The sequence below is a fragment of the Hyla sarda genome, unplaced genomic scaffold (genome assembly GCF_029499605.1).
Source record: "Hyla sarda isolate aHylSar1 unplaced genomic scaffold, aHylSar1.hap1 scaffold_716, whole genome shotgun sequence".
Taxonomy (NCBI): Eukaryota; Metazoa; Chordata; class Amphibia; order Anura; family Hylidae; genus Hyla; species Hyla sarda.
In genome coordinates, this window is record NW_026610736.1 from 98,202 (window position 1) to 119,940 (window position 21,739).

Below are 21,739 nucleotides of genomic sequence, written 5' to 3' on the forward strand. Positions count from 1 at the left end.
GGAAACTGGAAAGGTCAACCCGGCAGGGAACCCAGAGCTTCCTAGAAGCCCATAGTCAGAGTCTTCTCTCCTTGGGACCACGGGAGCGCTTACCGCCCCGGCGTCGATTACCCCACTCCTTCTGGGGTCTAGGTTGGGCAGCTGATCTGTCCCCAAAACGCCTGCCCCGACCGCGAAAGGACTGCTGAGGAAGGGACTTTCCCTTTTTGTCAGACAGGCCCTCCATTATGCGGTCCAACTCTTTACCAAACAAAATGCCGGGTTCATAGGGCATACCACAAAGAGTATGCTTAGAGGAGTTGTCAGCCTTCCACGGCTTTAACCAGAGAGGACGTCGTCCGGCGGAAGACAAGGCCATAGTCTTAGATGCCAGTTTTAGCTGCTGGATAGCAGCATCGCAAAGAAAATCCATGGCCAGATTGGCCGTTTTGAAGGAGGCCAAAATTTCGTCTCTAGGGACCCCCTGGTCTAAATCCGCCTGAATGGAGGAGAGGCGAGTCTTCAGGAAGTTTGCCACTTCTGAACTGGCAATAGAGACTGAAGCTGAAGCAGCTGCTGTCGAGTAAGAGCGCCTAAAAGCGCAATCAGCCTTTCTGTCCATTGGATCCTGGAGGGAAGACCCATCCTCTGAAGGAACCAAGGTTCTCTTGGACATCTTAGCAACCGCTATGTCCACTTTGGGAACAGGGCCCCATGAAGCCAGCTGATCTTCCCTAATGGGAAACATGGTCTTGAAACATTTGGACAAGACCGGGCCTTTTTCAGGCATTTTCCATTCTGTCTTAAGTACAGACAATAGGGTCTCGTCCGCTTTAAAGGCCCTAGGCCCCTTAGAGGCGGAGGAGGAAGCTTCCCCGGGATCAACATCCTGGTCCCCCGACCTGATGGATCTCAAAAGTCGCTGGGTTTTTTCCAGCGGAAAAAAATAAGAGATGGTCTCTTCTTCTTCGGAGGAGGATGATGTAGGATCTTCTTTATCCGGTCCCATAGAGACATCCATTCTAGGGGGAGAGGCCGGTCTGGGACCTTTCTGAGCAACCGCTTGCTTTAATTCCTCAATGGATGCATGCATAGCAGACATATTCGTGGAAAACCACACATACATATCTTGCACAGTAGGTTCCGCCAGCTGGGAGGGTAGAGTCTTTGTCCTACAAGATGGACATCTAGAAAATTCATAAGAATCTTCTAGCGGAACACTACAATCATGACAAGCGAGGTGTTTCCGCTTGGAGACCTTTTTCCCAGGACCTTCACGGTCAGCGGAGCCTTCCGTAGACATAATCTGAGGAAGATATTGATATTATTATTAAGCAAACTCAGAGAAAAAATACTCATAAAAAATCTAAAGCAATGAAGAGACTACCAAAAAGCAGCCAAAGCGCGAGTGAAAAATAAGTCACAGTACTTTCCACAAGGACAGTACAGACATAAAATCACAATCTCAAAAAGACAGATACGTGGACAACCCAATGCATCTGAGCTCAAGGAGACTGAGCTGCACTCTGGAAGGGATTAAATACCCTTCAAAATTGGCGCCTAGAGGAAGCTCCGCCCACTAGGGCAGAGCAACCTGAAAATAATTTATTCTAATAAAAAATTTATATCTAAATGTAATTATCAAAAAAGTGTCTGGGAGAGATTAATCCCCACGCCTGGGGAAACGATATTTACATTGGAAAAGTTGTTCTTTTCTCTTTTTTTTTTTTTTTGAAAGGAGGGGAAGTGACGTAAGACGCCGCTGATGTCACTTCCGCCGGCCCGAGATGTGGTGCTTAGCCGCACATAGAAAGGAAGAAAGAGCCGGGCCGGTGGGCGGAAACCTCAGAGCCAGGTCGGCATCATAGGGATAGCCATGGAGAGAGCCTGCCCGAAGGAGAGCAGAGCTAACTATAGATTTTTCCCTACAGCCGCAGAAGGGGAGCCAGTAACTGGCAGTGAAAAAAGAGAGAACACCCCCTAAGCAAGGAGGGTCACCATCTGTCCCACTGTCCGAGAGGAGAGAAAAAAACACAAGGGGACAGAGGGTGACCCCTCCTTTATACAGGGTATTGTGGGTGTGGTTTGCTAATTAGTTTATTAATCAATAAAAATTCCATCTGTCCTACCAGTTCGCGGGGGGTAGAATACCCCATCTGTGCTACTGGTTAGGACGTAAGGGAATGGGGGGATTATAACAGGAAGGGATTGGAGGATAACAGGAAGTGATTGGGGGATAATAACAGGAAGTGATTGGAGGATAATAACAGGAAGCGATTGGAGGATTATAACAGGAAGGGATTGGAGGATAACAGGAAGTGATTGGGGGATAATAACAGGAAGTGATTGGAGGATAATAACAGGAAGGGATTGGGGGATTATAACAGGAAGGGATTGGAGGATAACAGGAAGTGATTGGAGGATAATAACAGGAAGCGATTGGGGGATTATAACAGGAAGTGATTGGGGGATTATAACAGGAAGCGATTGGGGGATAACAGGAAGTGATTGGGGGATAACAGGAAGTGATTGGAGGATAATAACAGGAAGGGATTGGAGGATAATAACAGGAAGTGATTGGGGGATAATAACAGGAAGTGATTGGAGGATAATAACAGGAAGTGATTGGGGGATTATAACAGGAAGGGATTGGAGGATAACAGGAAGTGATTGGAGGATAATAACAGGAAGCGATTGGGGGATTATAACAGGAAGTGATTGGAGGATAACAGGAAGCGATTGGGGGATAACAGGAAGTGATTGGGGGATAACAGGAAGTGATTGGAGGATAATAACAGGAAGGGATTGGAGGATAACAGGAAGTGATTGGAGGATAACAGGAAGCGATTGGAGGATAATAACAGGAAGCGATTGGAGGATAATAACAGGAAGTGATTGGAGGATAACAGGAAGTGATTGGAGGATAACAGGAAGTGATTGGAGGATAACAGGAAGGGATTGGAGGATAACAGGAAGTGATTGGAGGATTATAACAGGAAGGGATTGGAGGATAACAGGAAGTGATTGGAGGATAACAGGAAGTGATTGGAGGATAATAACAGGAAGCGATTGGGGGATTATAACAGGAAGTGATTGGAGGATAACAGGAAGCGATTGGGGGATAACAGGAAGTGATTGGGGGATAACAGGAAGTGATTGGAGGATAATAACAGGAAGGGATTGGAGGATAACAGGAAGTGATTGGAGGATAACAGGAAGCGATTGGAGGATAATAACAGGAAGCGATTGGAGGATAATAACAGGAAGTGATTGGAGGATAACAGGAAGTGATTGGAGGATAACAGGAAGTGATTGGAGGATAACAGGAAGTGATTGGAGGATAACAGGAAGGGATTGGAGGATTATAACAGGAAGGGATTGGAGGATTATAACAGGAAGGGATTGGAGGATAACAGGAAGTGATTGGAGGATAACAGGAAGTGATTGGAGGATAATAACAGGAAGTGATTGGGGGATAACAGGAAGTGATTGGAGGATTATAACAGGAAGTGATTGGGGGACTATAACAGGAAGTGATTGGGGGATAATAACAGGAAGTGATTGGAGGATTATAACAGGAAGTGATTGGGGGATAACAGGAAGTGATTGGAGGATAATAACAGGAAGTGATTGGGGGATTATAACAGGAAGTGATTGGAGGATAACAGGAAGTGATTGGAGGATTATAACAGGAAGGGATTGGAGGATAACAGGAAGTGATTGGAGGATAACAGGAAGTGATTGGAGGATAATAACAGGAAGTGATTGGGGGATAACAGGAAGTGATTGGAGGATTATAACAGGAAGTGATTGGGGGACTATAACAGGAAGTGATTGGGGGATAATAACAGGAAGTGATTGGAGGATTATAACAGGAAGTGATTGGGGGATAACAGGAAGTGATTGGGGGATAATAACAGGAAGTGATTGGAGGATAATAACAGGAAGTGATTGGGGGATTATAACAGGAAGTGATTGGAGGATAACAGGAAGTGATTGGGGGATTATAACAGGAAGTGATTGGAGGATAATAACAGGAAGTGATTGGAGGATTATAACAGGAAGTGATTGGGGGATTATAACAGGAAGTGATTGGGGGATTATAACAGGAAGTGATTGGAGGATTATAACAGGAAGTGATTGGAGGATTATAACAGGAAGCGATTGGGGGATTATAACAGGAAGCGATTGGAGGATAACAGGAAGCGATTGGGGGATTATAACAGGAAGTGATTGGAGGATTATAACAGGAAGTGATTGGAGGATTATAACAGGAAGCGATTGGGGGATTATAACAGGAAGCGATTGGGGGATTATAACAGGAAGCGATTTGGGGATTATAACAGGAAGTGATTGGAGGATAATAACAGGAAGCGATTGGAGGATAACAGGAAGCGATTGGGGGATTATAACAGGAAGCGATTGGGGGGATTATATCAGGAAGTGATTGGAGGATAATAACAGGAAGTGATTGGGGGATTATAACAGGAAGTGATTGGAGGATAATAATAGGAAGTGATTGGGGGATTATAACAGGAAGTGATTGGAGGATAATAACAGGAAGCGATTGGAGGATTATAACAGGAAGCGATTGGGGGATTATAACAGGAAGTGATTGGAGGATTATAACAGGAAGTGATTGGAGGATAATAACAGGAAGCGATTGGAGGATTATATCAGGAAGCGATTGGAGGATTATAACAGGAAGTGATTGGAGGATAATAATAGGAAGTGATTGGGGGATTATAACAGGAAGTGATTGGAGGATAATAACAGGAAGGGATTGGAGGATAATAACAGGAAACGATTGGGGGATTATAACAGGAAGTGATTGGAGAATAATAACAGGAAGTGATTGGAGGATAATAACAGGAAGTGATTGGAGGATTATAACAGGAAGCGATTGGGGGATAATAACAGGAAGTGATTGGGGGATTATAACAGGAAGCGATTGGAGGATAATAACAGGAAGCGATTGGAGGATTATAACAGGAAGTGATTGGAGGATAATAACAGGAAGTGATTGGGGGATAATAACAGGAAGTGATTGGGGGATTATAACAGGAAGCGATTGGAGGATAATAACAGGAAGAGATTGGGGGATTATAACAGGAAGCGATTGAAGGATAACAGGAAGCGATTGGAGGATAATAACAGGAAGCGATTGGAGGATTATAACAGGAAGCGATTGGAGGATAATAACAGGAAGTGATTGGGGGATTATAACAGGAAGCGATTGGAGGATAATAACAGGAAGCGATTGGGGGATTATAACAGGAAGCGATTGTAGGATTATAACAGGAAGTGATTGGAGGATAATAACAGGAAGCGATTGGGGGATAATAACAGGAAGCGATTGGAGGATTATAACAGGAAGCGATTGGAGGATTATAACAGGAAGCGATTGGAGGATTATAACAGGAAGCGATTGGAGGATTATAACAGGAAGCGATTGGGGGATTATAACAGGAAGCGATTGGAGGATAACAGGAAGCGATTGGGGGATTATAACAGGACGTGATTGGAGGATTATAACAGGAAGTGATTGGAGGATTATAACAGGAAGTGATTGGGGGATTATAACAGGAAGTGATTGGAGGATTATAACAGGAAGTGATTGGAGGATTATAACAGGAAGTGATTGGAGGATTATAACAGGAAGCGATTGGAGGATAACAGGAAGCGATTGGGGGATTATAACAGGAAGTGATTGGAGGATTATAACAGGAAGTGATTGGAGGATTATAACAGGAAGCGATTGGGGGATTATAACAGGAAGCGATTGGGGGATTATAACAGGAAGCGATTGGGGGATTATAACAGGAAGTGATTGGAGGATAATAACAGGAAGCGATTGGAGGATAACAGGAAGCGATTGGGGGATTATAACAGGAAGCGATTGGGGGGATTATATCAGGAAGTGATTGGAGGATAATAACAGGAAGTGATTGGGGGATTATAACAGGAAGTGATTGGAGGATAATAATAGGAAGTGATTGGGGGATTATAACAGGAAGTGATTGGGGGATAATAACAGGAAGCGATTGGAGGATAATAACAGGAAGCGATTGGGGGATTATAACAGGAAGCGATTGGGGGATTATAACAGGAAGTGATTGGAGGATAATAACAGGAAGCGATTGGAGGATAATAACAGGAAGCGATTGGAGGATTATATCAGGAAGCGATTGGAGGATTATAACAGGAAGTGATTGGAGGATAATAATAGGAAGTGATTGGGGGATTATAACAGGAAGTGATTGGGGGATAATAACAGGAAGTGATTGGGGGATTACAACAGGAAGTGATTGGAGGATTATATCAGGAAGCGATTGGAGGATTATAACAGGAAGTGATTGGAGGATAATAATAGGAAGTGATTGGGGGATTATAACAGGAAGTGATTGGAGGATAATAACGAAGCGATTGGAGGATAATAACAGGAAGCGATTGGGGGATTATAACAGGAAGTGATTGGAGGATTATAACAGGAAGGGATTGGAGGATAATAACAGGAAACGATTGGGGGATTATAACAGGAAGTGATTGGAGAATAATAACAGGAAGTGATTGGAGGATAATAACAGGAAGTGATTGGAGGATTATAACAGGAAGCGATTGGGGGATAATAACAGGAAGCGATTGGGGGATGATAACAGGAAGTGATTGGAGGATAATAACAGGAAGCGATTGGAGGATTATAACAGGAAGTGATTGGAGGATAATAACAGGAAGTGATTGGGGGATAATAACAGGAAGTGATTGGGGGATTATAACAGGAAGCGATTGGAGGATAATAACAGGAAGTGATTGGAGGATTATAACAGGAAGTGATTGGGGGATTATAACAGGAAGTGATTGGAGGATAACAGGAAGTGATTGGGGGATTGTAACAGGAAGGGATTGGAGGATAACAGGAAGTGATTGGGGGATTATAACAGGAAGTGATTGGGGGATTATAACAGGAAGTGATTGGAGGATAACAGGAAGTGATTGGGGGATTATAACAGGAAGTGATTGGGGGATTATAACAGGAAGCGATTGGGGGATTATAACAGGAAGTGATTGGGGGATAATAACAGGAAGCGATTGGAGGATAATAACAGGAAGTGATTGGGGGATTATAACAGGAAGTGATTGGGGAGGATAACAGGAAGAGATTGTAGGATTTGGAGTGGTCACTGAAGAGTTAATCAGAAGCCTATACAGCATTGTCCCCCCATACTGTACAGATACTACCTGTGTATAACAACCCCCCCATACTGTACAGATACTACCTGTGTATAACAACCCCCCCATACTGTACAGATACTACCTGTGTATAACAACCCCCCCATACTGTACAGATACTACCTGTGTATAACAACCCCCCCATACTATACAGATACTACCTGTGTATAAACCCCCCCCGATACTGTACAGATACTACCTGTGTATAACAACCCCCCATACTGTACAGATACTACCTGTGTATAACAACCCCCCCCCCCCCGATACTGTACAGATACTACCTGTGTATAACAACCCCCCATACTGTACAGATACTACCTGTGTATAACAACCCCCCCCCCGATACTGTACAGATACTACCTGTGTATAACAACCCCCCATACTGTACAGATACTACCTGTGTATAACAACCCCCCCTGATAATGTACAGATACTACCTGTGTATAACAACCCCCCATACTGTACAGATACTACCTGTGTATAACAACCCCCCCATACTGTACAGATACTACCTGTGTATAACAACCCCCCATATTGTACAGATACTACCTGTGTATAACCCCCAGATACTGTACAGATACTACCTGTGTATAACAACCCCCATACTGTACAGATACTACCTGTGTATAACAGCCCCCTATACTGTACAGATACTACTTGTGTATAACAACCCCCCCCATACTGTACAGATACTACCTGTGTATAACAACCCCCCGCATACTGTACAGATACTACCTGTGTATAACAACCCCCCCATACTGTACAGATACTACCTGTGTATAACAACCCCCCATACTGTACAGATACTACCTGTGTATAACAACCCCCCATATTGTACAGATACTACCTGTGTATAACAACCCCCCCCATATTGTACAGATACTACCTGTGTATAACAACCCCCCAGATACTGTACAGATACTACCTGTGTATAACAACCCCCCCCATATTGTACAGATACTACCTGTGTATAACAACCCCCACATATTGTACAGATACTACCTGTGTATAACAACCCCCCAGATACTGTACAGATACTACCTGTGTATAACAACCCCCCAGATACTGTACAGATACTGCCTGTGTATAACAACCCCCCAGATACTGTACAGATACTACCTGTGTATAACAACCCCCCAGATACTGTACAGATACTACCTGTGTATAACAACCCCCCCCCCGATACTGTACAGATACTACCTGTGTATAACAACCCCCCATACTGTACAGATACTACCTGTGTATAACAACCCCCCCATACTCTATAGATTAATCTTTTGCAAACATTGGGTGCTAACTTCACACCGGTAGCAGGTACCACATAGACTGTGCAGGTGCCACGAATTCTGCTCACCTGTAATGTGGATTTCCAACTAATCCTACAGTATCTCAAAGAACAGCTGAATGGAAAACTCCAGACTGTCTCTACCTGCTCTCCAGCTGATGTCCAGGCTGCGTTCTGCGGTATCATCACCCGTATCCAGAGATAGTGAGTACACGTCAGACCACGTCTCCTGTAGAGAGTACACGTCAGACCACGTCTCCTGTAGAGTACACGTCAGACCACGTCTCCTGTAGAGTACACGTCAGACCACGTCTCCTGTAGAGAGTACACGTCACACCACGTCTCCTGTAGAGAGTACACGTCAGACCACGTCTCCTGTAGAGAGTACACGTCAGACCACGTCTCCTGTAGAGAGTACACGTCAGACCACGTCTCCTGTAGAGAGTACACGTCACACCACGTCTCCTGTAGAGAGTACACGTCAGACCACGTCTCCTGTAGAGTACACGTCAGACCACGTCTCCTGTAGAGAGTACACGTCAGACCACATCTCCTGTAGAGAGCACACGTCAGACCACGTCTCCTGTAGATAGTACACGTCACACCACGTCTCCTGTAGAGAGTACACGTCAGACCACGTCTCCTGTAGAGTACACGTCAGACCACGTCTCCTGTAGAGAGCACACGTCAGACCACGTCTCCTGTAGAGAGCACACGTCAGACCACGTCTCCTGTAGAGAGTACACGTCAGACCACGTCTCCTGTAGAGTACACGTCAGACCACGTCTCCTATAGAGTACACGTCAGACCACGTCTCCTGTAGAGAGTACACGTCAGACCACGTCTCCTGTAGAGAGCACACGTCAGACCACGTCTCCTGTAGAGAGCACACGTCAGACCACGTCTCCTGTAGAGAGCACACGTCAGACCACGTCTCCTGTACAGAGCTCACGTCAGACCACGTCTCCTGTAGAGAGCACATGTCAGACCACGTCTCCTGTAGAGTACACGTCAGACCATGTCTCCTGTAGAGAGCACACGTCAGACCACGTCTCCTGTAGAGTACACGTCAGACCACGTCTCCTGTAGAGAGTACACGTCAGACCACGTCTCCTGTAGAGTACACGTCACACCACGTCTCCTGTAGAGAGTACACGTCACACCACGTCTCCTGTAGAGAGTACACGTCAGACCACGTCTCCTGTAGAGAGCACACGTCAGACCACGTCTCCTGTAGATAGTACACGTCACACCACGTCTCCTGTAGAGAGTACACGTCAGACCACGTCTCCTGTAGAGTACACGTCAGACCACGTCTCCTGTAGAGAGCACACGTCAGACCACGTCTCCTGTAGAGAGCACACGTCAGACCACGTCTCCTGTAGAGAGCACACGTCAGACCACGTCTCCTGTAGAGAGTACACGTCAGACCACGTCTCCTGTAGAGTACACGTCACACCACGTCTCCTGTAGAGTACACGTCAGACCACGTCTCCTGTAGAGTACACGTCAGACCACGTCTCCTGTAGAGAGTACACGTCAGACCACGTCTCCTGTAGAGAGTACACGTCAGACCACGTCTCCTGTAGAGAGTACACGTCAGACCACGTCTCCTGTAGAGAGCACACGTCAGACCACGTCTCCTGTAGAGAGTACACGTCACACCACGTCTCCTGTAGAGAGTACACGTCAGACCACGTCTCCTGTAGAGTACACGTCAGACCACGTCTCCTGTAGAGAGTACACGTCAGACCACGTCTCCTGTAGAGAGCACACGTCAGACCACGTCTCCTGTAGAGAGCACACGTCAGACCACGTCTCCTGTAGAGAGCACACGTCAGACCACGTCTCCTGTAGAGAGTACACGTCAGACCACGTCTCCTGTAGAGTACACGTCAGACCACGTCTCCTGTAGAGAGTACACGTCAGACCACGTCTCCTGTAGAGTACACGTCAGACCACGTCTCCTGTAGAGAGCACACGTCAGACCACGTCTCCTGTAGAGAGCACACGTCAGACCACGTCTCCTGTACAGAGCTCACGTCAGACCACGTCTCCTGTAGAGAGCACACGTCAGACCACGTCTCCTGTACAGAGCTCACGTCAGACCACGTCTCCTGTAGAGAGCACATGTCAGACCACGTCTCCTGTAGAGTACACGTCAGACCACGTCTCCTGTAGAGAGCACACGTCAGACCACGTCTCCTGTAGAGTACACGTCAGACCACGTCTCCTGTAGAGAGTACACGTCAAACCACGTCTCCTGTAGAGAGTACACGTCAGACCACGTCTCCTGTAGAGAGTACACGTCAGACCACGTCTCCTGTAGAGTACACGTCAGACCACGTCTCCTGTAGAGAGAACACGTCAGACCACGTCTCCTGTAGAGAGCACACGTCAGACCACGTCTCCTGTAGAGTACACGTCAGACCACGTCTCCTGTAGAGAGCACACGTCAGACCACGTCTCCTGTAGAGAGCACACGTCAGACCACGTCTCCTGTACAGAGCTCACGTCAGACCACGTCTCCTGTAGAGAGCACACGTCAGACCACGTCTCCTGTACAGAGCTCACGTCAGACCACGTCTCCTGTAGAGAGCACATGTCAGACCACGTCTCCTGTAGAGTACACGTCAGACCACGTCTCCTGTAGAGAGCACACGTCAGACCACGTCTCCTGTAGAGTACACGTCAGACCACGTCTCCTGTAGAGAGTACACGTCAAACCACGTCTCCTGTAGAGAGTACACGTCAGACCACGTCTCCTGTAGAGAGTACACGTCAGACCACGTCTCCTGTAGAGTACACGTCAGACCACGTCTCCTGTAGAGAGAACACGTCAGACCACGTCTCCTGTAGAGAGCACACGTCAGACCACGTCTCCTGTAGAAATACACGTCAGACCACGTCTCCTGTACAGAGCTCACGTCAGACCACGTCTCCTGTACAGAGCTCACGTCAGACCACGTCTCCTGTAGAGAGCACACGTCAGACCACGTCTCCTGTAGAGTACAGGTCAGACCACGTCTCCTGTAGAGAGAACACGTCAGACCACGTCTCCTGTAGAGAGCACACGTCAGACCACGTCTCCTGTAGAAAGCACACGTCAGACCACGTCTCCTGTAGAGAGTACACGTCAGACCACGTCTCCTGTAGAGAGTACAGGTCAGACCACGTCTCCTGTAGAGAGTACAGGTCAGACCACGTCTCCTGTAGAGAGTACACGTCAGACCACGTCTCCTGTAGAGAGTACACGTCAGACCACGTCTCCTGTAGAGAGTACAGGTCAGACCACGTCTCCTGTAGAGAGTACACGTCAGACCACGTCTCCTGTAGAGAGTACACGTCAGACCACGTCTCCTGTAGAGAGTACAGGTCAGACCACGTCTCCTGTAGAGAGTACACGTCAGACCACGTCTCCTGTAGAGAGTACAGGTCAGACCACGTCTCCTGTAGAGAATACACGTCAGACCACGTCTCCTGTAGAGAGTACAGGTCAGACCACGTCTCCTGTAGAGAGCACACGTCAGACCACGTCTCCTGTAGAGAGCACACGTCAGACCACGTCTCCTGTACAGAGCACACGTCAGACCACGTCTCCTGTAGAGAGCACACGTCAGACCACGTCTCCTGTAGAGAGCACACGTCAGACCATGTCTCCTGTAGAGAGTACACGTCAGACCACGTCTCCTGTAGAGAGTACACGTCAGACCATGTCTCCTGTAGAGAGTACACGTCAGACCACGTCTCCTGTAGAGAGTACACGTCAGACCACGTCTCCTGTAGAGAGCACACGTCAGACCACGTCTCCTGTACAGAGCACACGTCAGACCACGTCTCCTGTAGAGAGCACACGTCAGACCACGTCTCCTGTAGAGAGCACACGTCAGACCACGTCTCCTGTAGAGAGCACACGTCAGACCACGTCTCCTGTAGAGAGTACACGTCAGACCACGTCTCCTGTAGAGTACACGTCAGACCACGTCTCCTGTAGAGAGTACACGTCAGACCACGTCTCCTGTAGAGAGCACACGTCAGACCACGTCTCCTGTAGAGAGCACACGTCACACAACGTCTCCTGTAGAGTACACGTCAGACCACGTCTCCTGTAGAGAGCACACGTCAGACCACGTCTCCTGTAGAGTACACGTCAGACCACGTCTCCTATAGAGAGCACACGTCAGACCACGTCTCCTGTAGAGAGTACACATCTCCTGTAGAGAGTACAGGTCAGACCACGTCTCCTGTAGAGAGTACACGTCTCCTGTAGAGAGTACATGTCTCCTGTAGAGTACACGTCAGACCACATCTCCTTTAGAGAGCACACGTCAGACCACGTCTCCTGTAGAGAGTACACGTCAGACCATGTCTCCTGTAGAGAGCACACGTCAGACCACGTCTCCTGTAGAGAGCACACGTCAGACCACGTCTCCTCTAGAGAGCACACGTCAGACCACGTCTCCTGTAGAGAGCACACGTCAGACCACGTCTCCTGTAGAGAGTACACGTCTCCTGTAGAGAGCACACGTCAGACCACTTTTCCTGTAGAGAGCACACGTCAGACCACGTCTCCTGTAGAGAGTACACGTCAGACCACGTCTCCTGTACAGAGCACACGTCTCCTGTACAGAGCACACGTCAGACCACGTCTCCTGTACAGAGCACACGTCAGACCACGTCTCCTGTAGAGAGCACACGTCAGACCACGTCTCCTGTAGAGAGTACACGTCAGACCACGTCTCCTGTAGAGAGTACACGTCAGACCACGTCTCACCTAGCGAGTACATGTCAGACCACGTCTCCTGTAGAGAGCACACGTCAGACCAACTCTCCTGTAGAGAGTACACGTCAGACCACGTCTCATCTAGCGAGTACACGTCAGACCACGTCTCATCTAGCGAGTACACGTCATACCACATCTCATCTAGCAAGTTCATGTCAGACCACGTCTCCTGTAGAGAGTACATGTCAGACCACGTCTCCTGTAGAGAGCACATGTGAGACCACGTCTCCTGTAGAGTACACGTCAGACCACGTCTCCTATAGAGAGTACACGTCTCCTGTAGAGAGTACACGTCAGACCACGTCTCATCTAGCGAGTACACGTCAGACCACGTCTCATCTAGCGAGTACACGTCAGACCACATCTCATCTAGCGAGTTCACGTCAGACCACGTTTCCTGTAGAGAGCACACGTCAGACCACGTCTCCTGTAGAGAGTACACATCTCCTGTAGAGAGTACATGTCAGACCACGTCTCCTGTAGAGAGCACACGTCAGACCACGTCTCCTGTAGAGAGCACACGTCAGACCACGTCTCCTGTAGAGAGTACACGTCAGACCACGTCTCCTGTACAGAGCACACGTCTCCTGTACAGAGCACACGTCAGACCACGTCTCCTGTAGAGAGCACACGTCCGACCGCGTCTCCTGTAGAGAGTACACGTCAGACCACGTCTCCTGTAGAGAGTACACGTCAGACCACGTCTCCTGTAGAGAGTACACGTCAGACCACGTCTCCTGTAGAGAGTACACGTCAGACCACATCTCCTGTAGAGAGTACACGTCGGACCACGTCTCATCTAGCGAGTACACGTCAGACCACGTCTCATCTAGCGAGTACACGTCAGACCACATCTCATCTAGCGAGTTCGTGTCAGACCACGTCTCCTGTAGAGTACACGTCTCCTGTAGAGAGTACACGTCAGACCACGTCTCCTGTAGAGAGTACACGTCAGACCATGCCTCCTGTAGAGAGTACACGTCAGACCACGTCTCCTGTACAGAGCACACGTTAGGCCATGTCTCCTGTAGAGAGCACATGTCAGACCACGTCTCCTTTAAAGAGTACACGTCAGACCACGTCTCCTGTAGAGAGTACACGTCAGACCACGTCTCCTGTAGAGAGTACACGTCAGACCACGTCTCCTGTAGAGAGTACACATCTCCTGTAGAGAGTACACGTCAGACCACGTCTTCTGTAGAGTACACGTCAGACCACGTCTCCTGTAGAGAGTACACGTTAGACCACGTCTCCTGTAGAGAGTACACGTCAGACCACGTCTCCTGTAGAGTACACAACTCCTGTAGAGAGTACACGTCAGACCACGTCTCCTGTAGAGAGTACACATCTCCTGTAGAGAGTACACGTCAGACCACGTCTTCTGTAGAGTACACGTCAGACCATGTCTCCTGTAGAGAGTACACGTTAGACCACGTCTCCTGTAGAGAGTACACGTCAGACCACGTCTCCTGTAGAGAGTACACGTCAGACCACGTCTCCTGTAGAGAGTACACGTCAGACCATGTCTCCTGTAGAGTACACGTCAGACCACGTCTTCTGTAGAGTACACGTCAGACCACGTCTCCTGTAGAGAGCACACGTCAGACCACGTCTCCTGTAGAGAGTACACGTCAGACCACGTCTCCTGTAGAGAGTACACGTCAGACCACGTCTCCTGTAGAGAGTACACATCAGACCACGTCTCCTGTAGAGAGTACACGTCAGACCACGTCTCCTGTACAGAGCACACGTCAGGCCATGTCTCCTGTACAGAGCACACGTCAGACCACGTCTCCTGTAGAGTACACGTCAGACCACGTCTCCTTTAGAGTGCACATCTCCTGTAGAGAGTACACGTCAGACCACGTCTCCTGTAGAGTACACATCTCCTGTAAAGAGTACACGTCAGACCACGTCTTCTGTAGAGTACACGTCAGACCACGTCTCCTGTAGAGAGTACACGTCAGACCACCTCTCCTGTAGAGAGTACACGTCAGACCACGTCTCCTGTAGAGAGTACACGTCAGACCACGTCTCCTGTAGAGAGTTCACGTCAGACCACGTCTCCTGTAGAGAGTACACATCTCCTGTAGAGAGTACACGTCAGACCACGTCTCCTGTACAGAGCACACGTCAGGCCATGTCTCCTGTACAGAGCACACGTCAGACCACGTCTCCTGTAGAGTACACGTCAGACCACGTCTCCTTTAGAGTGCACATCTCCTGTAGAGAGTACACGTCAGACCACGTCTCCTGTAGAGAGTACACATCTCCTGTAGAGAGTACACGTCAGACCACGTCTTCTGTAGAGTACACGTCAGACCACGTCTCCTGTAGAGAGTACACGTCAGACCACGTCTCCTGTAGAGAGTACACGTCAGACCACGTCTCATCTAGCGAGTACACGTCAGACCACGTCTCATCTAGCGAGTACACGTCAGACCACATCTCATCTAGCGAGTTCACGTCAGACCACGTCTCCTGTAGAGGGTACACGTCAGACCACGTCTCCTGTAGAGAGTACACGTCAGACCACGTCTCCAGTAGAGAGTACACGTCAGACCACATTTCCTGTAGAGAGTACACGTCAGACCACGCCTCCTGTAGAGAGTACACGTCAGACCACGTCTCCTGTAGAGTACACAACTCCTGTAGAGAGTACACGTCAGACCACGTCTCCTGTAGAGAGTACGCATCTCCTGTAGAGAGTACACGTCAGACCACGTCTTCTGTAGAGTACACGTCAGACCACCTCTCCTGTAGAGTGTACACGTCAGACCACGTCTCCTGTAGAGAGCACACGTCAGACCACGTCTCCTGTAGAGAGTACACGTCAGACCACGTCTCCTGTAGAGAGCACACGTCTCCTGTAGAGAGTACACGTCAGACCACCTCTCCTGTAGACTACACGTCAGACCACGTCTCCTGTAGAGAGTACACGTCAGACCACGTCTCCTGTAGAGTACACGTCAGGTCACGTCTCCTGTAGAGTACACGTCAGACCACGTCTCCTCTAGAGTGTACACGTCAGACCACCTCTCCTGTAGAGTGTACACGTCAGACCACGTCTCCTGTAGAGAGCACACGTCTCCTGTAGAGAGTACACGTCAGACCACCTCTCCTGTAGACTACACGTCAGACCACGTCTCCTGTAGAGAGTACACGTCAGACCACGTCTCCTGTAGAGTACACGTCAGGTCACGTCTTCTGTAGAGTACACGTCAGACCACGTCTCCTCTAGAGTGTACACGTCAGACCACCTCTCCTGTAGAGTGTACACGTCAGACCACGTCTCCTGTAGAGAGTACACGTCAGACCACGTCTTCTTGTGCATCCTTGTCTCCACTCCAGCTGTAACTGTAACTCCTTGATGCCTCCTCCGGTGAGAGTTGTAGTGGCCGGTGATCAGAGTTATCTCAGCGTTATCCTTCGGTTCTTCGTGGATCAGCTCGCAGGGAAGATTCCGGATTGGCTTGGCTACCTTCGCTTCCTGGTTGTGCCGCTCGGTAAGTGATTTCTGTCACTATTAGGTGTGATCACGAAGCGGGGGAATGGTTCTGGGGTCCTGGGCATCAGTTTTATCATTCCTTAAGTGACACGTGGCAAAGCACTGCTACTTCCTGTGGTCATGGGGGTTTATCTAGAAGAAAGTCACCAGCCTGTGGAGGGGTCACCGAGGGGTCAGTCTGCAGGGTAGAGATGGGTCTCATGGTGGACATGACAGATGACGGGGGGTGGTCCCTCCCATTGGTGCAGGGGTCTGTGGATGATGTGTCACGTTCTGTCATCCAACTTCTTCCCTCAGGTCTTCATCCTGTGGCCAAGTACCTGGCATCGGTGGACAATAAGTATAATTCCCTCTTCATGGACGCCGCCTGGAGGGACGTGTTTAGTCAGGGGGAGCCCCCGACCTCAGGTGAGACCCTCGCTATGGTGTGTGCGGAATGAGAACCACCAGGGACGCTGCAAGGACGCTACACAGCTAGAGGTGCACCAATAATATCACTATACAGAGACCAATGTCACTATACAGAGACCAATATCACTATACAGAGACCAATATCACTATACAGAGACCAATATCACTATACAGAGACCAATGTCACTATACAGAGACCAATGTCACTATACAGAGACCAATATCACTATACAGAGACCAATATCACTATACAGAGACCAATATCACCAATAATATCACTATACAGAGACCAATGTCACTATACAGAGACCAATATCACTATACAGAGACCAATATCACTATGCAGAGACCAATATCACCAATAATATCACTATACAGAGACCAATATCACTATACAGAGACCAATATCACTATACAGAGACCAATATCACTATACAGAGACCAATATCACTATACAGAGACCAATATCACTATACAGAGACCAATATCACTATACAGAGACCAATATCACTATACAGAGACCAATATCACCAATAATATCACTATACAGAGACCAATATCACTATGCAGAGACCAATATCACTATGCAGAGACCAATATCACTATACAGAGACCAAAATCACTATACAGAGACCAATATCACTATACAGAGACCAATATATCCAATAATGTCACTATACAGAGACCAATATCACTATACAGAGACCAATATCACTATACAGAGACCAATATCACTATACAGAGACCAATATCACCAATAATATCACTATACAGAGACCAATATCACTATACAGAGACCAATATCACTATACAGAGACCAATATCACTATACAGAGACCAATATCACCAATAATATCACTATACAGAGACCAATATCACCAATAATATCACTATACAGAGACCAATGTCACTATACAGAGACCAATATCACTATACAGAGACCAATATCACTATACAGAGACCAATAATATCACTATACAGAGACCAATGTCACTATACAGAGACCAATATCACTATACAGAGACCAATATCACTATACAGAGACCAATATCACCAATAATATCACTATACAGAGACCAATATCACTATACAGAGACCAATATCACTATACAGAGACCAATATCACTATACAGAGACCAATATCACTATACAGAGACCAATATCACTATACAGAGACCAATATCACTATACAGAGACCAATGTCACTACACAGAGACCAATATCACTATACAGAGACCAATATCACCAATAATGTCACTATACAGAGACCAATGTCACTATACAGAGACCAATATCACTATACAGAGACCAATATCACTATACAGAGACCAATATCACTATACAGAGACCAATATCACTATACAGAGACCAATATCACTATACAGAGACCAATATCACCAATAATATCACTATACAGAGACCAATGTCACTACACAGAGACCAATATCACTATACAGAGACCAATATCACTATACAGAGACCAATATCACTATACAGAGACCAATATCACTATACAGAGACCAATATCACCAATAATATCACTATACAGAGACCAATATCACTATACAGAGACCAATATCACCAATAATATCACTATACAGAGACCAATATCACTATACAGAGACCAATATCACTATACAGAGACCAATGTCACTATACAGAGACCAATGTCACTATACAGAGACCAATATCACTATACAGAGACCAATATCACTATACAGAGACCAATATCACTATACAGAGACCAATATCACCAATAATGTCACTATACAGAGACCAATGTCACTATACAGAGACCAATATCACTATACAGAGACCAATATCACTATACAGAGACCAATATCACTATACAGAGACCAATATCACTATACAGAGACCAATATCACTATACAGAGACCAATATCACCAATAATATCACTATACAGAGACCAATATCACTATACAGAGACCAATATCACTATACAGAGACCAATATCACCAATAATATCACTATACAGAGACCAATATCACTATACAGAGACCAATATCACTATACAGAGACCAATATCACCAATAATATCACTATACAGAGACCAATATCACTATACAGAGACCAATATCACTATACAGAGACCAATATCACTTACAGAGACCAATATCACCAATAATATCACTATACAGAGACCAATATCACCAATAATATCACTATACAGAGACCAATGTCACTATACAGAGACCAATATCACTATACAGAGACCAATATCACTATACAGAGACCAATAATATCACTATACAGAGACCAATGTCACTATACAGAGACCAATATCACCAATAATATCACTATACAGAGACCAATATCACTATACAGAGACCAATATCACTATACAGAGACCAATATCACTATACAGAGACCAATATCACTATACAGAGACCAATATCACTATACAGAGACCAATATCACTATACAGAGACCAATATCACCAATAATATCACTATACAGAGACCAATATCACTATACAGAGACCAATATCACTATACAGAGACCAATATCACTATACAGAGACCAATATCACTATACAGAGACCAATGTCACTATACAGAGACCAATATCACTATACAGAGACCAATATCACTATACAGAGACCAATGTAACTATACAGAGACCAATATCACTATACAGAGACCAATGTCACTACACAGAGACCAATATCACTATACAGAGACCAATATCACCAATAATGTCACTATACAGAGACCAATGTCACTATACAGAGACCAATATCACTATACAGAGACCAATATCACTATACAGAGACCAATATCACTATACAGAGACCAATATCACTATACAGAGACCAATATCACTATACAGAGACCAATATCACTATACAGAGACCAATATCACCAATAATATCACTATACAGAGACCAATATCACTATACAGAGACCAATATCACCAATAATATCACTATACAGAGACCAATATCACTATACAGAGACCAATATCACTATACAGAGACCAATATCACTATACAGAGACCAATAATGTCACTATACAGAGACCAATATCACTATACAGAGACCAATATCACCAATATCACTATACAGAGACCAATATCACTATACAGAGACCAATATCACTATACAGAGACCAATATCACTATACAGAGACCAATATCACCAATAATATCACTATACAGAGACCAATATCACTATACAGAGACCAATATCCCCAATAATATCACTATACAGAGACCAATATCACTATACAGAGACCAATATCACTATGCAGAGACCAATATCACTATACAGAGACCAATATCACTATACAGAGACCAATATCACTATACAGAGACCAATATCACTATACAGAGACCAATGTCACTATACAGAGACCAATATCACTATACAGAGACCAATATCACTATACAGAGACCAATATCACTATACAGAGACCAATATCACTATACAGAGACCAATATCACTATACAGAGACCAATATCACTATACAGAGACCAATATCACTATACAGAGACCAATATCACTATACAGAGACCAATATCACCAATAATATCACTATACAGAGACCAATATCACTATACAGAGACCAATATCACTATACAGAGACCAATATCACCAATAATATCACTATACAGAGACCAATATCACTATACAGAGACCAATATCACTATACAGAGACCAATATCACTATACAGAGACCAATATCACTATACAAAGACCAATATCACTATACAGAGACCAATATCACTATACAGAGACCAATATCACCAATAATATCACTATACAGAGACCAATATCACTATACAGAGACCAATATCACTATACAGAGACCAATATCACTATACAGAGACCAATATCACTATACAGAGACCAATATCACTATACAGAGACCAATATCACCAATAATATCACTATACAGAGACCAATATCACCAATAATATCACTATACAGAGACCAATATCACTATACAGAGACCAATATCACTATACAGAGACCAATATCACTATACAGAGACCAATATCACCAATAATATCACTATACAGAGACCAATATCACTATACAGAGACCAATATCACCAATAATATCACTATACAGAGACCAATATCACTATACAGAGACCAATATCACCAATAATATCACTACACAGAGACCAATATCACTATACAGAGACCAATATCACTATACAGAGACCAATATCACTATACAGAGACCAATATCACCAATAATATCACTATACAGAGACCAATATCACTATACAGAGACCAATATCACTATACAGAGACCAATATCACCAATAATGTCACTATACAGAGACCAATATCACTATACAGAGACCAATATCACTATACAGAGACCAATGTCACTATACAGAGACCAATGTCACTATACAGAGACCAATGTCACTATACAGAGACCAATATCACTATACAGAGACCAATATCACCAATAATATCACTATACAGAGACCAATATCACTATACAGAGACCAATATCACCAATAATATCACTATACAGAGACCAATATCACTATACAGAGACCAAT

General features: G+C 45.8%; 1 protein-coding gene across 1 annotated transcript in view; it reads left to right on the forward strand.

Annotated features, from left to right (window-relative positions):
* The window catches only part of LOC130344341 (phosphofurin acidic cluster sorting protein 2-like), a gene marked incomplete at its 3' end in the record, with an annotated part of 102,835 nt that extends 85,625 nt beyond the window's left edge, over positions 1 to 17,210 (forward strand). Inside the window, exons 3-5 of the mRNA XM_056554426.1 lie at positions 8,595 to 8,698; positions 16,629 to 16,783; positions 17,083 to 17,210. Of these exons, the coding sequence (XP_056410401.1) occupies positions 8,595 to 8,698; positions 16,629 to 16,783; positions 17,083 to 17,210 (387 nt within the window). The remainder of the gene's footprint in view (positions 1 to 8,594; positions 8,699 to 16,628; positions 16,784 to 17,082) is intronic.
* Positions 17,211 to 21,739: the final 4,529 nt, after the last annotated feature.